Source organism: Mesoplodon mirus, assembly GCF_964341445.2.
Source record: "Mesoplodon mirus genome assembly, chromosome: 5".
In the NCBI taxonomy this organism is placed as follows: Eukaryota; Metazoa; Chordata; class Mammalia; order Artiodactyla; family Ziphiidae; genus Mesoplodon; species Mesoplodon mirus.
The window spans coordinates 53,908,222-53,923,924 of NC_138980.1; the positions used below are offsets into that span (position 1 = coordinate 53,908,222).

The window sequence follows — 15,703 nt, forward strand, 5'->3', positions numbered from 1 at the left end:
TAAGGAAATCAAACCATTGGGAGTTATTTTACTTTGTGTAGGATAAAACAGAACACGGGGGGATCAGGGTTGTCATTGGCTCAACAAAGGGACACGATCTTTATGGTAGAAGCAGCACCAACGAGGAGTCCGGAAATCTGAGTTCCTATCATGTCTGGGCCACTGACTCTCCTGGGTCACTCTGCCTCTCTGTAATGGTACCTCTGTGGGCAGCCACGGGGTCCCCAACTGTAAAACCAATGGATTGGACCGCTGCAGTGATTCTTACCCTTGGTTGTATGTTGCGAGTTCCCTGGGGAGCTTAAAAACAAACAAAAAAAAACATTGATAGCCTGACCCCAATCCCAGAGATTCTGATGACATTTAGGTGGGGTAAGCCCTCCAGCACTGGGAGTTTTAAAAATCTCACCCAATAATTCTACTGTGCAGCAGCCAAGTTGGAAAACCACTGGGCTAGGAGGTCTGGGGGGGGGCCTCTTTCCGCCACAGTATGCCATAACTTTACAATGGAAGACAGTAGTTCTCCAACATTCACATGCATAAGGATCACCTGGGAAGCCTATTTAAAAAATAACATTTCTCACCATACGATATCCCTTATACATGGACTCTACAGTACGATGCCAATGAACATATCTGCGAAACAGAAACAGACTCCCAGACATAGAAAAGAGACTTGGGGTTTTCAGTGGGGTTGGGGGCAGGGAAGGATTGGGAGTTTGGGATTAGCAGATGCAAACTACAGGGAGGATAAACAGCAGGGTCCTACTGTAGAGCACAGAGAACTCTAGTCAGTATCCTGTGATAAACCATAATGGAAAAGAATAGGAAAAAGACTATACATGAAATACACAAAGAACACTCATGAAACTGAATCAGAAATTAACGGAAGAAATTAACACAACAGAAATTAACACAACCTTGTAAATCGACTAGACGTCAATAAAAAAGAAGGGGGAAAAGAAAAAAAATAGAAGCCAAGGTTGGGTTCCCTTTGCGGGGAGGGAGCATGCAGAAGAGGGGCTGGCAGGCTTCTATTTCTTGCTCTGGGTGGCAGCTACAAGGGTGCTCACTTTCTTGTTACTCATTAAGCTATATATTTACGGTTTGTGCACTTTCATGAATGTGTGTTATATTTCACAATAAAAACAGTTTCTAAAACTGTAAAAAATATATATAAATATAAAAAGTTAGCCTCCCTGAAAAGAGAAAATGGGTGAGAAAATTCTCCATATCCTGGAAATGACAGTACCAATGGGACTCTGACAGGTAGCACTCTTTCTAAGCTCCTGCCAGCACTGTGCTATATACGCTGGGGGCACAGAGAACAGCAATCCCCATAGGATGCCTGCCCTCAGCAAGTACACGGTCCACTTCCAGGATTTTATCCCCAGGACATTGTTCAGCAGAAGCGCCAAGATGATGGAGATTTGTAACAACAACAAGACTGGAAACCACCCAGATATTTACAAGAGCAGGAGGGTTTTCTCAACCGTTTGAGTAGAAAGACTATCCGGCCTACCCACACCTATACCCTGGCAGGGTCAGCCTGTTCCCTATGGACGTGGTGGTTGGTTTAGGGGGAGGCTGGTGAGCCTGCCCCAAGGGGGTGGGGGCTTGGAGGCTCAACAAAGGGGTGTGTGATGCGATGGTGACGGGTCACAAAGGGCTTGCGGTATAAATAGGGTCGGGTCAAGAGACTCTGGCAGAGTCCTGCAGGGAGGTGACGAGGTGCTTTCGTTCCCTCTCTCTCTCTCTCCGAGGCTCAACTTGTGGCTGGTGGCTCTGTCTTGAACGAAGAGAGCCATGAGCAGTGAGAGTTTACCTCATTACACGGCCAATAGCTACTGTTCAGTGGGGGTGTCGAGGACCTCCATGGGGGTCCTGCAACGACAACTGTACGAGGGAGGAGAGTATGACATTTTCAAGTACGCTCCCATGTTTGAGAGCGACTTTATCCAGGTCAGCAAGGAAGGAGAACTGATCGACTTAGACAACCGCGTCCAAACGGTGACTGTGGGCGTCGCATCCACCAGCCCCCTCTTCCCACTACCTGACGTCATGCTGCTGGCCCGACCAAGGAAAGTCTGTGCCGGGATCACCAAGGGGAGAGGTTGCAAGCCCGTGAAGACCCTAGAGCTCACCAGGCTGCTCCCCTTGAAGTTTGTCAAGATCTCCATCCACAACCGGGAGAAACAGCAGCTGTGCCTGAGTCTTGCTACCGGCCGGACTTTCTACCTGCAGCTGTGCCCCTCTTCCGACGCACAAGAAGACCTCTTTTCCTATTGGGAAAAGCTTGTCTATATCCTGAGACCACCGGTAGACAGTTACAGCAGTACCCCGATGCTCCAAACTGGAGATGCAGCGACTACAGAGGATGCCGACATCCTAGTGGTAAGCACCTACAGGGACTCAAGAACACGGGGCAGGGTGCTTTGGGAGAGCAAGGCAAAGCTGGTCCTTCATAGCCTTTGGTGCTCTCTGAGACTCGCCTGGGAAATACCTTCTACTGTTGAAAAGGGTCAGGGACACACGAGCTATCACTACAGGAGTCACCACACTGGAGAGGTTCCGAGTGCTGCACCACCTTGTCCCACGAGGCCGAATTTCAGAGACACCTTAGGTATCACCTCGGCTGCACTGGTCTCATCACTAGGGCTGTAATCCCTCCTACAGCATCCTGACTGTCTGGTCTCTGCTTGAACACTTACCCCAGCCCATGTAGTCTCAGGAGTTGGGGAACATCATTCACAGTTAGGAAGTCCTTCCTTCATTGTGTCTCCCCGGGACTCCGACATGCTGACTCAAATCAGCCCAACCGGTGGAGTCACCAAAACGTACACGGTGTGCATCCCTTGACCCAGGAACCCCACTTCTAGGAATCTGCCCTGCAGGGAGAGAAGCACAAGGGTATAAAGTTAAAGTGTAGAGCATCATGGAGAATTGTATCAGTGCTCTCCCCGACCCTGGGAATGTTCAAGTAAAGTGGAGTGGCCGTTGGACAGGGGTGCAGTAGATGGGGTCTTGCATCCAATGGGAGCTTAGACTGGGTGATGTCAAAGGTTATTCTAAGTATAAGGCCTTGAGTTGCTCAGCTCCAGGATGAGAGAGGAGCGGACAGTTCTGAGCTCACTTTCTGTCATCTCTCTCTTACCTGTCTCTCCTCCCCTTGGCTCAGACCACAGAGCTCCACAGAGAAAGGGATCAGGATGAGGTTGGGCTTCACAAGCGTCGTGACGTGACTGGAGCCACGTCTTGTGCTTATGTGGGGGGAGAGGGAATCCATCATGCCCCCCATGGATCAACTGCAGCCCTGAAAGGCGCCGAAGGATCGGCGGCAGGGATGACCGTGGGCCTGGCGGGAGCCACCATCGAGGATCCGGGAGAAAGCGGATCCGGCCAGGCCACCGCAGGTGCTGCCCGCCTATCCCCGCAGGACACGAACCTGGTCTCGGCGGATGTTGCCAGCACATCCTCGACGGGGGCAGATGGTCCAGAGAGCAGCACGAGCGTGGTGTTGCCAGGTGCAGTCACAACCAGCAAGCCTGTTGCTGGAAGAGCTGAAGGGAAGGTCGCAGCCTCCGTGGTCTCCACCTTGCAGAGTGAAGGCTACACGTCTGAACGGGATGGAAGCCAGAAGGTCTCCCACCCCAGGGATGAAGCCTGGAAGGAAAAAAAGGAAAGGAGGACACGTCTTCAGCGAGGAAACGTTCCCATCACCGCAGGACAGGTGAAGGTCACCACAGGACAGGAGGGGACAAGACCCAGAAAGCATCCTCCCACTGGTCCTCATGCGGCCATGAAAACTCCAAAGGTGACAAAGGAGGGGAGGACAGCTCGCAGACGGAGGAAGAGCCAGCCCGCCACCAGTTCGGGGACTCGAAGTAAGACATCCAGTGAGATCCTCTCCTTCTTTAGGCGCTTCAGTCATTCCTGATTCAGCACCAAGGCTCACACATGGCCACTGGGAGGTAGACAAAGCCCCGGTTGGCTTGCATCCTTCCCTAGAGAGGCAATTCCTACTTTCTCTAATAAAGGAAACCATACAACTCCAAAAGAAATGCTATCTTGTGTTTTCTATGTCCCCTCGCCTGGTAGTGACTTGACAGTGACTTCTGTGATGCGAATTGTGCTTTGGCCTGAGACCCCAGAATCAAAATTTTGTTGTAGAAGATATGTAGTAAGTATCATTAAGCCATTCACTAGGGCTGGAAATAGATGCACTATACAGAAATTTTCGCTGCGAGGTTGCGAATCTTTTGAAATAAGATTTAATATGTAAATAGTTTGGGGAGAAGATAAGCTGGGGGAAGTGACTGTGTGATGTGTATACTTGCGTTGCTGAATTAATTACTTAACTCATCAGGTATTTATTGGGTGTCTGTGCTGTGCCTAGCACGAGGCTATGTTATTGAAAAACGACCCTTTTCTCAGCAAAGCACTCTGGTTTGGTTATGGGCACTCTGCAGAAGGCAAGGAAATAAGCACAGGAAAAGGTTTTCGTCGCTTGCCCGAAGGTCACACGTGCATAGCCACTGCCAGAAAGAGAAGCCTGTTTTCCCCGCAAGGCTTCTCCAGGGCACGTAGGGTGGAGGGAGGACAAGTCTGCAGCCGGGGCTGAGCTTCAGGCCATAGCTGGGGTCAGAGGTTCACCTTATGAAAACAGAAACTCTCTCTGGCTTGTAAGGAAATCAAACCATTGGGAGTTATTTTACTTTGTGTAGGATAAAACAGAACACGGGGGGATCAGGGTTGTCATTGGCTCAACAAAGGGACACAATCTTTATGGTAGAAGCAGCACCAACGAGGAGTCCGGAAATCTGAGTTCCTATCCTGTCTGGGCCACTGACTCTCCTGGGTCACTCTGCCTCTCTGTAATGGTACCTCTGTGGGCAGCCACGGGGTCCCCAACTGTAAAACCAATGGATTGGACCGCTGCAGTGATTCTTACCCTTGGTTGTATGTTGCGTGTTCCCTGGGGAGCTTAAAAACAAACAAAAAAAAACATTGATAGCCTGACCCCAATCCCAGAGATTCTGATGACATTTAGGTGGGGTAAGCCCTCCAGCACTGGGAGTTTTAAAAATCTCACCCAATAATTCTACTGTGCAGCAGCCAAGTTGGAAAACCACTGGGCTAGGAGGTCTGGGGGGGGGCCCCTTTCCGCCCCAGTATGCCATAACTTTACAGTGGAAGACAGTAGTTCTCCAACATTCACATGCATAAGGATCACCTGGGAAGCCTATTTAAAAAATAACATTTCTCACCATACGATATCCCTTATACATGGACTCTACAGTACGATGCCAATGAACATATCTGCGAAACAGAAACAGACTCCCAGACATAGAAAAGAGACTTGGGGTTTTCAGTGGGGTTGGGGGCAGGGAAGGATTCGGAGTTTGGGATTAGCAGATGCAAACTACAGGGTGGATAAACAGCAGGGTCCTACTGTAGAGCACAGAGAACTCTAGTCAGTATCCTGTGATAAACCATAATGGAAAAGAATAGGAAAAAGACTATACATGAAATACACAAAGAACACTCATGAAACTGAATCAGAAATTAACGGAAGAAATTAACACAACAGAAATTAACACAACCTTGTAAATCGACTAGACGTCAATAAAAAAGAAGGGGGAAAAGAAAAAAAATAGAAGCCAAGGTTGGGTTCCCTTTGCGGGGAGGGAGCATGCAGAAGAGGGGCTGGCAGGCTTCTATTTCTTGCTCTGGGTGGCAGCTACAAGGGTGCTCACTTTCTTGTTACTCATTAAGCTATATATTTACGGTTTGTGCACTTTCATGAATGTGTGTTATATTTCACAATAAAAACAGTTTCTAAAACTGTAAAAAATATATATAAATATAAAAAGTTAGCCTCCCTGAAAAGAGAAAATGGGTGAGAAAATTCTCCATATCCTGGAAATGACAGTACCAATGGGACTCTGACAGGTAGCACTCTTTCTAAGCTCCTGCCAGCACTGTGCTATATACGCTGGGGGCACAGAGAACAGCAATCCCCATAGGATGCCTGCCCTCAGCAAGTACACGGTCCACTTCCAGGATTTTATCCCCAGGACATCGTTCAGCAGAAGCGCCAAGATGATGGAGATTTGTAACAACAAGACTGGAAACCACCCAGATATGTACAAGAGCAGGAGGGATTTCTCAACCGTTTGAGTAGAAAGACTATCCGGCCTACCCACACCTATACCCTGGCAGGGTCAGCCTGTTCCCTATGGACGTGGTGGTTGGTTTAGGGGGAGGCTGGTGAGCCTGCCCCAAGGGGGTGGGGGCTTGGAGGCTCAACAAAGGGGTGTGTGATGCGATGGTGACGGGTCACAAAGGGCTTGCGGTATAAATAGGGTCGGGTCAAGAGACTCTGGCAGAGTCCTGCAGGGAGGTGACGAGGTGCTTTCGTTCCCTCTCTCTCTCTCTCCGAGGCTCAACTTGTGGCTGGTGGCTCTGTCTTGAACGAAGAGAGCCATGAGCAGTGAGAGTTTACCTCATTACACGGCCAATAGCTACTGTTCAGTGGGGGTGTCGAGGACCTCCATGGGGGTCCTGCAACGACAACTGTACGAGGGAGGAGAGTATGACATTTTCAAGTACGCTCCCATGTTTGAGAGCGACTTTATCCAGGTCAGCAAGGAAGGAGAACTGATCGACCTAGACAACCGCGTCCAAACGGTGACTGTGGGCGTCGCATCCACCAGCCCCCTCTTCCCACTACCTGACGTCATGCTGCTGGCCCGACCAAGGAAAGTCTGTGCCGGGATCACCAAGGGGAGAGGTTGCAAGCCCGTGAAGACCCTAGAGCTCACCAGGCTGCTCCCCTTGAAGTTTGTCAAGATCTCCATCCACAACCGGGAGAAACAGCAGCTGTGCCTGAGTCTTGCTACCGGCCGGACTTTCTACCTGCAGCTGTGCCCCTCTTCCGACGCACAAGAAGACCTCTTTTCCTATTGGGAAAAGCTTGTCTATATCCTGAGACCACCGGTAGACAGTTACAGCAGTACCCCGATGCTCCAAACTGGAGATGCAGCGACTACAGAGGATGCCGACATCCTAGTGGTAAGCACCTACAGGGACTCAAGAACACGGGGCAGGGTGCTTTGGGAGAGCAAGGCAAAGCTGGTCCTTCATAGCCTTTGGTGCTCTCTGAGACTCGCCTGGGAAATACCTTCTACTGTTGAAAAGGGTCAGGGACACACAAGCTATCACTACAGGAGTCACCACACTGGAGAGATTCCGAGTGCTGCACCACCTTGTCCCACGAGGCCGAATTTCAGAGACACCTTAGGTATCACCTCGGCTGCACTGGTCTCATCACTAGGGCTGTAATCCCTCCTACAGCATCCTGACTGTCTGGTCTCTGCTTGAACACTTACCCCAGCCCATGTAGTCTCAGGAGTTGGGGAACATCATTCACAGTTAGGAAGTCCTTCCTTCATTGTGTCTCCCCGGGACTCCGACATGCTGACTCAAATCAGCCCAACCCGTGGAGTCACCAAAACGTACAAGGTGTGCATCCCTTGACCCAGGATCCCCACTTCTAGGAATCTGCCCTGCAGGGAGAGAAGCACAAGGGTATAAAGTTAAAGTGTAGAGCATCATGGAGAATTGTATCAGTGCTCTCCCTGACCCTGGGACTGTTCAAGTAAAGTGGAGTGGCCGTTGGACAGGGGTGCAGTAGATGGGGTCTTGCATCCAATGGGAGCTTAGACTGGGTGATGTCAAAGGTTATTCTAAGTATAAGGCCTTGAGTTGCTCAGCTCCAGGATGAGAGAGGAGCGGACAGTTCTGAGCTTACTTTCTGTCATCTCTCTCTTACCTGTCTCTCCTCCCCTTGGCTCAGACCACAGAGCTCCACAGAGAAAGGGATCAGGATGAGGTTGGGCTTCACAAGCGTCGTGACGTGACTGGAGCCACGTCTTGTGCTTATGTGGGGGGAGAGGGAATCCATCATGCCCCCCATGGATCAACTGCAGCCCTGAAAGGCGCCGAAGGATCGGCGGCAGGGATGACCGTGGGCCTGGCGGGAGCCACCATCGAGGATCCAGGAGAAAGCGGATCCGGCCAGGCCACCGCAGGTGCTGCCCGCCTATCCCCGCAGGACACGAACCTGGTCTCGGCGGATGTTGCCAGCACATCCTCGACGGGGGCAGATGGTCCAGAGAGCAGCACGAGCGTGGTGTTGCCAGGTGCAGTCACAACCAGCAAGCCTGCTGCTGGAAGAGCTGAAGGGAAGGTCGCAGCCCCCGTGGTCTCCACCTTGCAGAGTGAAGGCTACACGTCTGAACGGGATGGAAGCCAGAAGGTCTCCCAACCCAGGGATGAAGCCTGGAAGGAAAAAAAGGAAAGGAGGACACGTCTTCAGCGAGGAAACGTTCCCATCACCGCAGGACACGTGAAGGTCACCACAGGACAGGAGGGGACAAGACCCAGAAAGCATCCTCCCACTGGTCCTCATGCGGCCATGAAAACTCCAAAGGTGACAAAGGAGGGGAGGACAGCTCGCAGACGGAGGAAGAGCCAGCCCGCCACCAGTTCGGGGACTCGAAGTAAGACATCCAGTGAGATCCTCTCCTTCTTTAGGCGCTTCAGTCATTCCTGATTCAGCACCAAGGCTCACACATGGCCACTGGGAGGTAGACAAAGCCCCGGTTGGCTTGCATCCTTCCCTAGAGAGGCAATTCCTACTTTCTCTAATAAAGGAAACCATACAACTCCAAAAGAAATGCTATCTTGTGTTTTCTATGTCCCCTCGCCTGGTAGTGACTTGACAGTGACTTCTGTGATGCGAATTGTGCTTTGGCCTGAGACCCCAGAATCAAAATTTTGTTGTAGAAGATATGTAGTAAGTATCATTAAGCCATTCACTAGGGCTGGAAATAGATGCACTATACAGAAATTTTCGCTGCGAGGTTGCGAATCTTTTGAAATAAGATTTAATATGTAAATAGTTTGGGGAGAAGATAAGCTGGGGGAAGTGACTGTGTGATGTGTATACTTGCGTTGCTGAATTAATTACTTAACTCATCAGGTATTTATTGGGTGTCTGTGCTGTGCCTAGCACGAGGCTATGTTATTGAAAAACGACCCTTTTCTCAGCAAAGCACTCTGGTTTGGTTATGGGCACTCTGCAGAAGGCAAGGAAATAAGCACAGGAAAAGGTTTTCGTCGCTTGCCCGAAGGTCACACGTGCATAGCCACTGCCAGAAAGAGAAGCCTGTTTTCCCCGCAAGGCTTCTCCAGGGCACGTAGGGTGGAGGGAGGACAAGTCTGCAGCCGGGGCTGAGCTTCAGGCCATAGCTGGGGTCAGAGGTTCACCTTATGAAAACAGAAACTCTCTCTGGCTTGTAAGGAAATCAAACCATTGGGAGTTATTTTACTTTGTGTAGGATAAAACAGAACACGGGGGGATCAGGGTTGTCATTGGCTCAACAAAGGGACACAATCTTTATGGTAGAAGCAGCACCAACGAGGAGTCCGGAAATCTGAGTTCCTATCCTGTCTGGGCCACTGACTCTCCTGGGTCACTCTGCCTCTCTGTAATGGTACCTCTGTGGGCAGCCACGGGGTCCCCAACTGTAAAACCAATGGATTGGACCGCTGCAGTGATTCTTACCCTTGGTTGTATGTTGCGTGTTCCCTGGGGAGCTTAAAAACAAACAAAAAAAAACATTGATAGCCTGACCCCAATCCCAGAGATTCTGATGACATTTAGGTGGGGTAAGCCCTCCAGCACTGGGAGTTTTAAAAATCTCACCCAATAATTCTACTGTGCAGCAGCCAAGTTGGAAAACCACTGGGCTAGGAGGTCTGGGGGGGGACCTCTTTCGGCCCCAGTATGCCATAACTTTACAGTGGAAGACAGTAGTTCTCCAACATTCACATGCATAAGGATCACCTGGGAAGCCTATTTAAAAAATAACATTTCTCACCATACGATATCCCTTATACATGGACTCTACAGTACGATGCCAATGAACATATCTGCGAAACAGAAACAGACTCCCAGACATAGAAAAGAGACTTGGGGTTTTCAGTGGGGTTGGGGGCAGGGAAGGATTGGGTGTTTGGGATTAGCAGATGCAAACTACAGGGTGGATAAACAGCAGGGTCCTACTGTAGAGCACAGAGAACTCTAGTCAGTATCCTGTGATAAACCATAATGGAAAAGAATAGGAAAAAGACTATACATGAAATACACAAAGAACACTCATGAAACTGAATCAGAAATTAACGGAAGAAATTAACACAACAGAAATTAACACAACCTTGTAAATCGACTAGACGTCAATAAAAAAGAAGGGGGAAAAGAAAAAAAATAGAAGCCAAGGTTGGGTTCCCTTTGCGGGGAGGGAGCATGCAGAAGAGGGGCTGGCAGGCTTCTATTTCTTGCTCTGGGTGGCAGCTACAAGGGTGCTCACTTTCTTGTTACTCATTAAGCTATATATTTACGGTTTGTGCACTTTCATGAATGTGTGTTATATTTCACAATAAAAACAGTTTCTAAAACTGTAAAAAATATATATAAATATAAAAAGTTAGCCTCCCTGAAAAGAGAAAATTGGTGAGAAAATTCTCCATATCCTGGAAATGACAGTACCAATGGGACTCTGACAGGTAGCACTCTTTCTAAGCTCCTGCCAGCACTGTGCTATATACGCTGGGGGCACAGAGAACAGCAATCCCCATAGGATGCCTGCCCTCAGCAAGTACACGGTCCACTTCCAGGATTTTATCCCCAGGACATCATTCAGCAGAAGCGCCAAGATGATGGAGATTTGTAACAACAACAAGACTGGAAACCACCCAGATATTTACAAGAGCAGGAGGGTTTTCTCAACCGTTTGAGTAGAAAGACTATCCGGCCTACCCACACCTATACCCTGGCAGGGTCAGCCTGTTCCCTATGGACGTGGTGGTTGGTTTAGGGGGAGGCTGGTGAGCCTGCCCCAAGGGGGTGGGGGCTTGGAGGCTCAACAAAGGGGTGTGTGATGCGATGGTGACGGGTCACAAAGGGCTTGCGGTATAAATAGGGTCGGGTCAAGAGACTCTGGCAGAGTCCTGCAGGGAGGTGACGAGGTGCTTTCGTTCCCTCTCTCTCTCTCTCCGAGACTCAACTTGTGGCTGGTGGCTCTGTCTTGAACGAAGAGAGCCATGAGCAGTGAGAGTTTACCTCATTACACGGCCAATAGCTACTGTTCAGTGGGGGTGTCGAGGACCTCCATGGGGGTCCTGCAACGACAACTGTACGAGGGAGGAGAGTATGACATTTTCAAGTACGCTCCCATGTTGGAGAGCGACTTTATCCAGGTCAGCAAGGAAGGAGAACTGATCGACCTAGACAACCGCGTCCAAACGGTGACTGTGGGCGTCGCATCCACCAGCCCCCTCTTCCCACTACCTGACATCATGCTGCTGGCCCGACCAAGGAAAGTCTGTGCCGGGATCACCAAGGGGAGAGGTTGCAAGCCCGTGAAGACCCTAGAGCTCACCAGGCTGCTCCCCTTGAAGTTTGTCAAGATCTCCATCCACAACCGGGAGAAACAGCAGCTGTGCCTGAGTCTTGCTACCGGCCGGACTTTCTACCTGCAGCTGTGCCCCTCTTCCGACGCACAAGAAGACCTCTTTTCCTATTGGGAAAAGCTTGTCTATATCCTGAGACCACCGGTAGACAGTTACAGCAGTACCCCGATGCTCCAAACTGGAGATGCAGCGACTACAGAGGATGCCGACATCCTAGTGGTAAGCACCTACAGGGACTCAAGAACACGGGGCAGGGTGCTTTGGGAGAGCAAGGCAAAGCTGGTCCTTCATAGCCTTTGGTGCTCTCTGAGACTCGCCTGGGAAATACCTTCTACTGTTGAAAAGGGTCAGGGACACACAAGCTATCACTACAGGAGTCACCACACTGGAGAGATTCCGAGTGCTGCACCACCTTGTCCCACGAGGCCGAATTTCAGAGACACCTTAGGTATCACCTCGGCTGCACTGGTCTCATCACTAGGGCTGTAATCCCTCCTACAGCATCCTGACTGTCTGGTCTCTGCTTGAACACTTACCCCAGCCCATGTAGTCTCAGGAGTTGGGGAACATCATTCACAGTTAGGAAGTCCTTCCTTCATTGTGTCTCCCCGGGACTCCGACATGCTGACTCAAATCAGCCCAACCCGTGGAGTCACCAAAACGTACAAGGTGTGCATCCCTTGACCCAGGAACCCCACTTCTAGGAATCTGCCCTGCAGGGAGAGAAGCACAAGGGTATAAAGTTAAAGTGTAGAGCATCATGGAGAATTGTATCAGTGCTCTCCCTGACCCTGGGACTGTTCAAGTAAAGTGGAGTGGCCGTTTGACAGGGGTGCAGTAGATGGGGTCTTGCATCCAATGGGAGCTTAGACTGGGTGATGTCAAAGGTTATTCTAAGTATAAGGCCTTGAGTTGCTCAGCTCCAGGATGAGAGAGGAGCGGACAGTTCTGAGCTTACTTTCTGTCATCTCTCTCTTACCTGTCTCTCCTCCCCTTGGCTCAGACCACAGAGCTCCACAGAGAAAGGGATCAGGATGAGGTTGGGCTTCACAAGCGTCGTGACGTGACTGGAGCCACGTCTTGTGCTTATGTGGGGGGAGAGGGAATCCATCATGCCCCCCATGGATCAACTGCAGCCCTGAAAGGCGCCGAAGGATCGGCGGCAGGGATGACCGTGGGCCTGGCGGGAGCCACCATCGAGGATCCAGGAGAAAGCGGATCCGGCCAGGCCACCGCAGGTGCTGCCCGCCTATCCCCGCAGGACACGAACCTGGTCTCGGCGGATGTTGCCAGCACATCCTCGACGGGGGCAGATGGTCCAGAGAGCAGCACGAGCGTGGTGTTGCCAGGTGCAGTCACAACCAGCAAGCCTGCTGCTGGAAGAGCTGAAGGGAAGGTCGCAGCCCCCGTGGTCTCCACCTTGCAGAGTGAAGGCTACACGTCTGAACGGGATGGAAGCCAGAAGGTCTCCCACCCCAGGGATGAAGCCTGGAAGGAAGAAAAGGAAAGGAGGACACGTCTTCAGCGAGGAAACGTTCCCATCACCGCAGGACAGGTGAAGGTCACCACAGGACAGGAGGGGACAAGACCCAGAAAGCATCCTCCCACTGGTCCTCATGCGGCCATGAAAACTCCAAAGGTGACAAAGGAGGGGAGGACAGCTCGCAGACGGAGGAAGAGCCAGCCCGCCACCAGTTCGGGGACTCGAAGTAAGACATCCAGTGAGATCCTCTCCTTCTTTAGGCGCTTCAGTCATTCCTGATTCAGCACCAAGGCTCACACATGGCCACTGGGAGGTAGACAAAGCCCCGGTTGGCTTGCATCCTTCCCTAGAGAGGCAATTCCTACTTTCTCTAATAAAGGAAACCATACAACTCCAAAAGAAATGCTATCTTGTGTTTTCTATGTCCCCTCGCCTGGTAGTGACTTGACAGTGACTTCTGTGATGCGAATTGTGCTTTGGCCTGAGACCCCAGAATCAAAATTTTGTTGTAGAAGATATGTAGTAAGTATCATTAAGCCATTCACTAGGGCTGGAAATAGATGCACTATACAGAAATTTTCGCTGCGAGGTTGCGAATCTTTTGAAATAAGATTTAATATGTAAATAGTTTGGGGAGAAGATAAGCTGGGGGAAGTGACTGTGTGATGTGTATACTTGCGTTGCTGAATTAATTACTTAACTCATCAGGTATTTATTGGGTGTCTGTGCTGTGCCTAGCACGAGGCTATGTTATTGAAAAACGACCCTTTTCTCAGCAAAGCACTCTGGTTTGGTTATGGGCACTCTGCAGAAGGCAAGGAAATAAGCACAGGAAAAGGTTTTCGTCGCTTGCCCGAAGGTCACACGTGCATAGCCACTGCCAGAAAGAGAAGCCTGTTTTCCCCGCAAGGCTTCTCCAGGGCACGTAGGGTGGAGGGAGGACAAGTCTGCAGCCGGGGCTGAGCTTCAGGCCATAGCTGGGGTCAGAGGTTCACCTTATGAAAACAGAAACTCTCTCTGGCTTGTAAGGAAATCAAACCATTGGGAGTTATTTTACTTTGTGTAGGATAAAACAGAACACGGGGGGATCAGGGTTGTCATTGGCTCAACAAAGGGACACAATCTTTATGGTAGAAGCAGCACCAACGAGGAGTCCGGAAATCTGAGTTCCTATCCTGTCTGGGCCACTGACTCTCCTGGGTCACTCTGCCTCTCTGTAATGGTACCTCTGTGGGCAGCCACGGGGTCCCCAACTGTAAAACCAATGGATTGGACCGCTGCAGTGATTCTTACCCTTGGTTGTATGTTGCGTGTTCCCTGGGGAGCTTAAAAACAAACAAAAAAAACATTGATAGCCTGACCCCAATCCCAGAGATTCTGATGACATTTAGGTGGGGTAAGCCCTCCAGCACTGGGAGTTTTAAAAATCTCACCCAATAATTCTACTGTGCAGCAGCCAAGTTGGAAAACCACTGGGCTAGGAGGTCTGGGGGGGGACCTCTTTCGGCCCCAGTATGCCATAACTTTACAGTGGAAGACAGTAGTTCTCCAACATTCACATGCATAAGGATCACCTGGGAAGCCTATTTAAAAAATAACATTTCTCACCATACGATATCCCTTATACATGGACTCTACAGTACGATGCCAATGAACATATCTGCGAAACAGAAACAGACTCCCAGACATAGAAAAGAGACTTGGGGTTTTCAGTGGGGTTGGGGGCAGGGAAGGATTCGGAGTTTGGGATTAGCAGATGCAAACTACAGGGTGGATAAACAGCAGGGTCCTACTGTAGAGCACAGAGAACTCTAGTCAGTATCCTGTGATAAACCATAATGGAAAAGAATAGGAAAAAGACTATACATGAAATACACAAAGAACACTCATGAAACTGAATCAGAAATTAACGGAAGAAATTAACACAACAGAAATTAACACAACCTTGTAAATCGACTAGACGTCAATAAAAAAGAAGGGGGAAAAGAAAAAAAATAGAAGCCAAGGTTGGGTTCCCTTTGCGGGGAGGGAGCATGCAGAAGAGGGGCTGGCAGGCTTCTATTTCTTGCTCTGGGTGGCAGCTACAAGGGTGCTCACTTTCTTGTTACTCATTAAGCTATATATTTACGGTTTGTGCACTTTCATGAATGTGTGTTATATTTCACAATAAAAACAGTTTCTAAAACTGTAAAAAATATATATAAATATAAAAAGTTAGCCTCCCTGAAAAGAGAAAATTGGTGAGAAAATTCTCCATATCCTGGAAATGACAGTACCAATGGGACTCTGACAGGTAGCACTCTTTCTAAGCTCCTGCCAGCACTGTGCTATATACGCTGGGGGCACAGAGAACAGCAATCCCCATAGGATGCCTGCCCTCAGCAAGTACACGGTCCACTTCCAGGATTTTATCCCCAGGACATCGTTCAGCAGAAGCGCCAAGATGATGGAGATTTGTAACAACAACAAGACTGGAAACCACCCAGATATTTACAAGAGCAGGAGGGTTTTCTCAACCGTTTGAGTAGAAAGACTATCCGGCCTACCCACACCTATACCCTGGCAGGGTCAGCCTGTTCCCTATGGACGTGGTGGTTGGTTTAGGGGGAGGCTGGTGAGCCTGCCCCAAGGGGGTGGGGGCTTGGAGGCTCAACAAAGGGGTGTGTGATGCGATGGTGACGG

General features: G+C 50.0%; 1 protein-coding gene across 1 annotated transcript in view; it reads left to right on the top strand.

Annotated features, from left to right (window-relative positions):
* Nucleotides 1-2,935: 2,935 nt before the first annotated feature.
* LOC309805349 (Golgi-associated RAB2B interactor protein 3-like) overlaps nt 2,936-15,703 on the top strand; it is a gene marked incomplete at both ends in the record, with an annotated part of 71,322 nt that continues 58,554 nt past the window's right edge. Inside the window, 3 exons of the mRNA XM_082623277.1 lie at nt 2,936-2,980; nt 6,481-6,993; nt 12,947-13,003. Coding sequence (XP_082479403.1) covers nt 2,936-2,980; nt 6,481-6,993; nt 12,947-13,003 — 615 coding nt within the window. The remainder of the gene's footprint in view (nt 2,981-6,480; nt 6,994-12,946; nt 13,004-15,703) is intronic.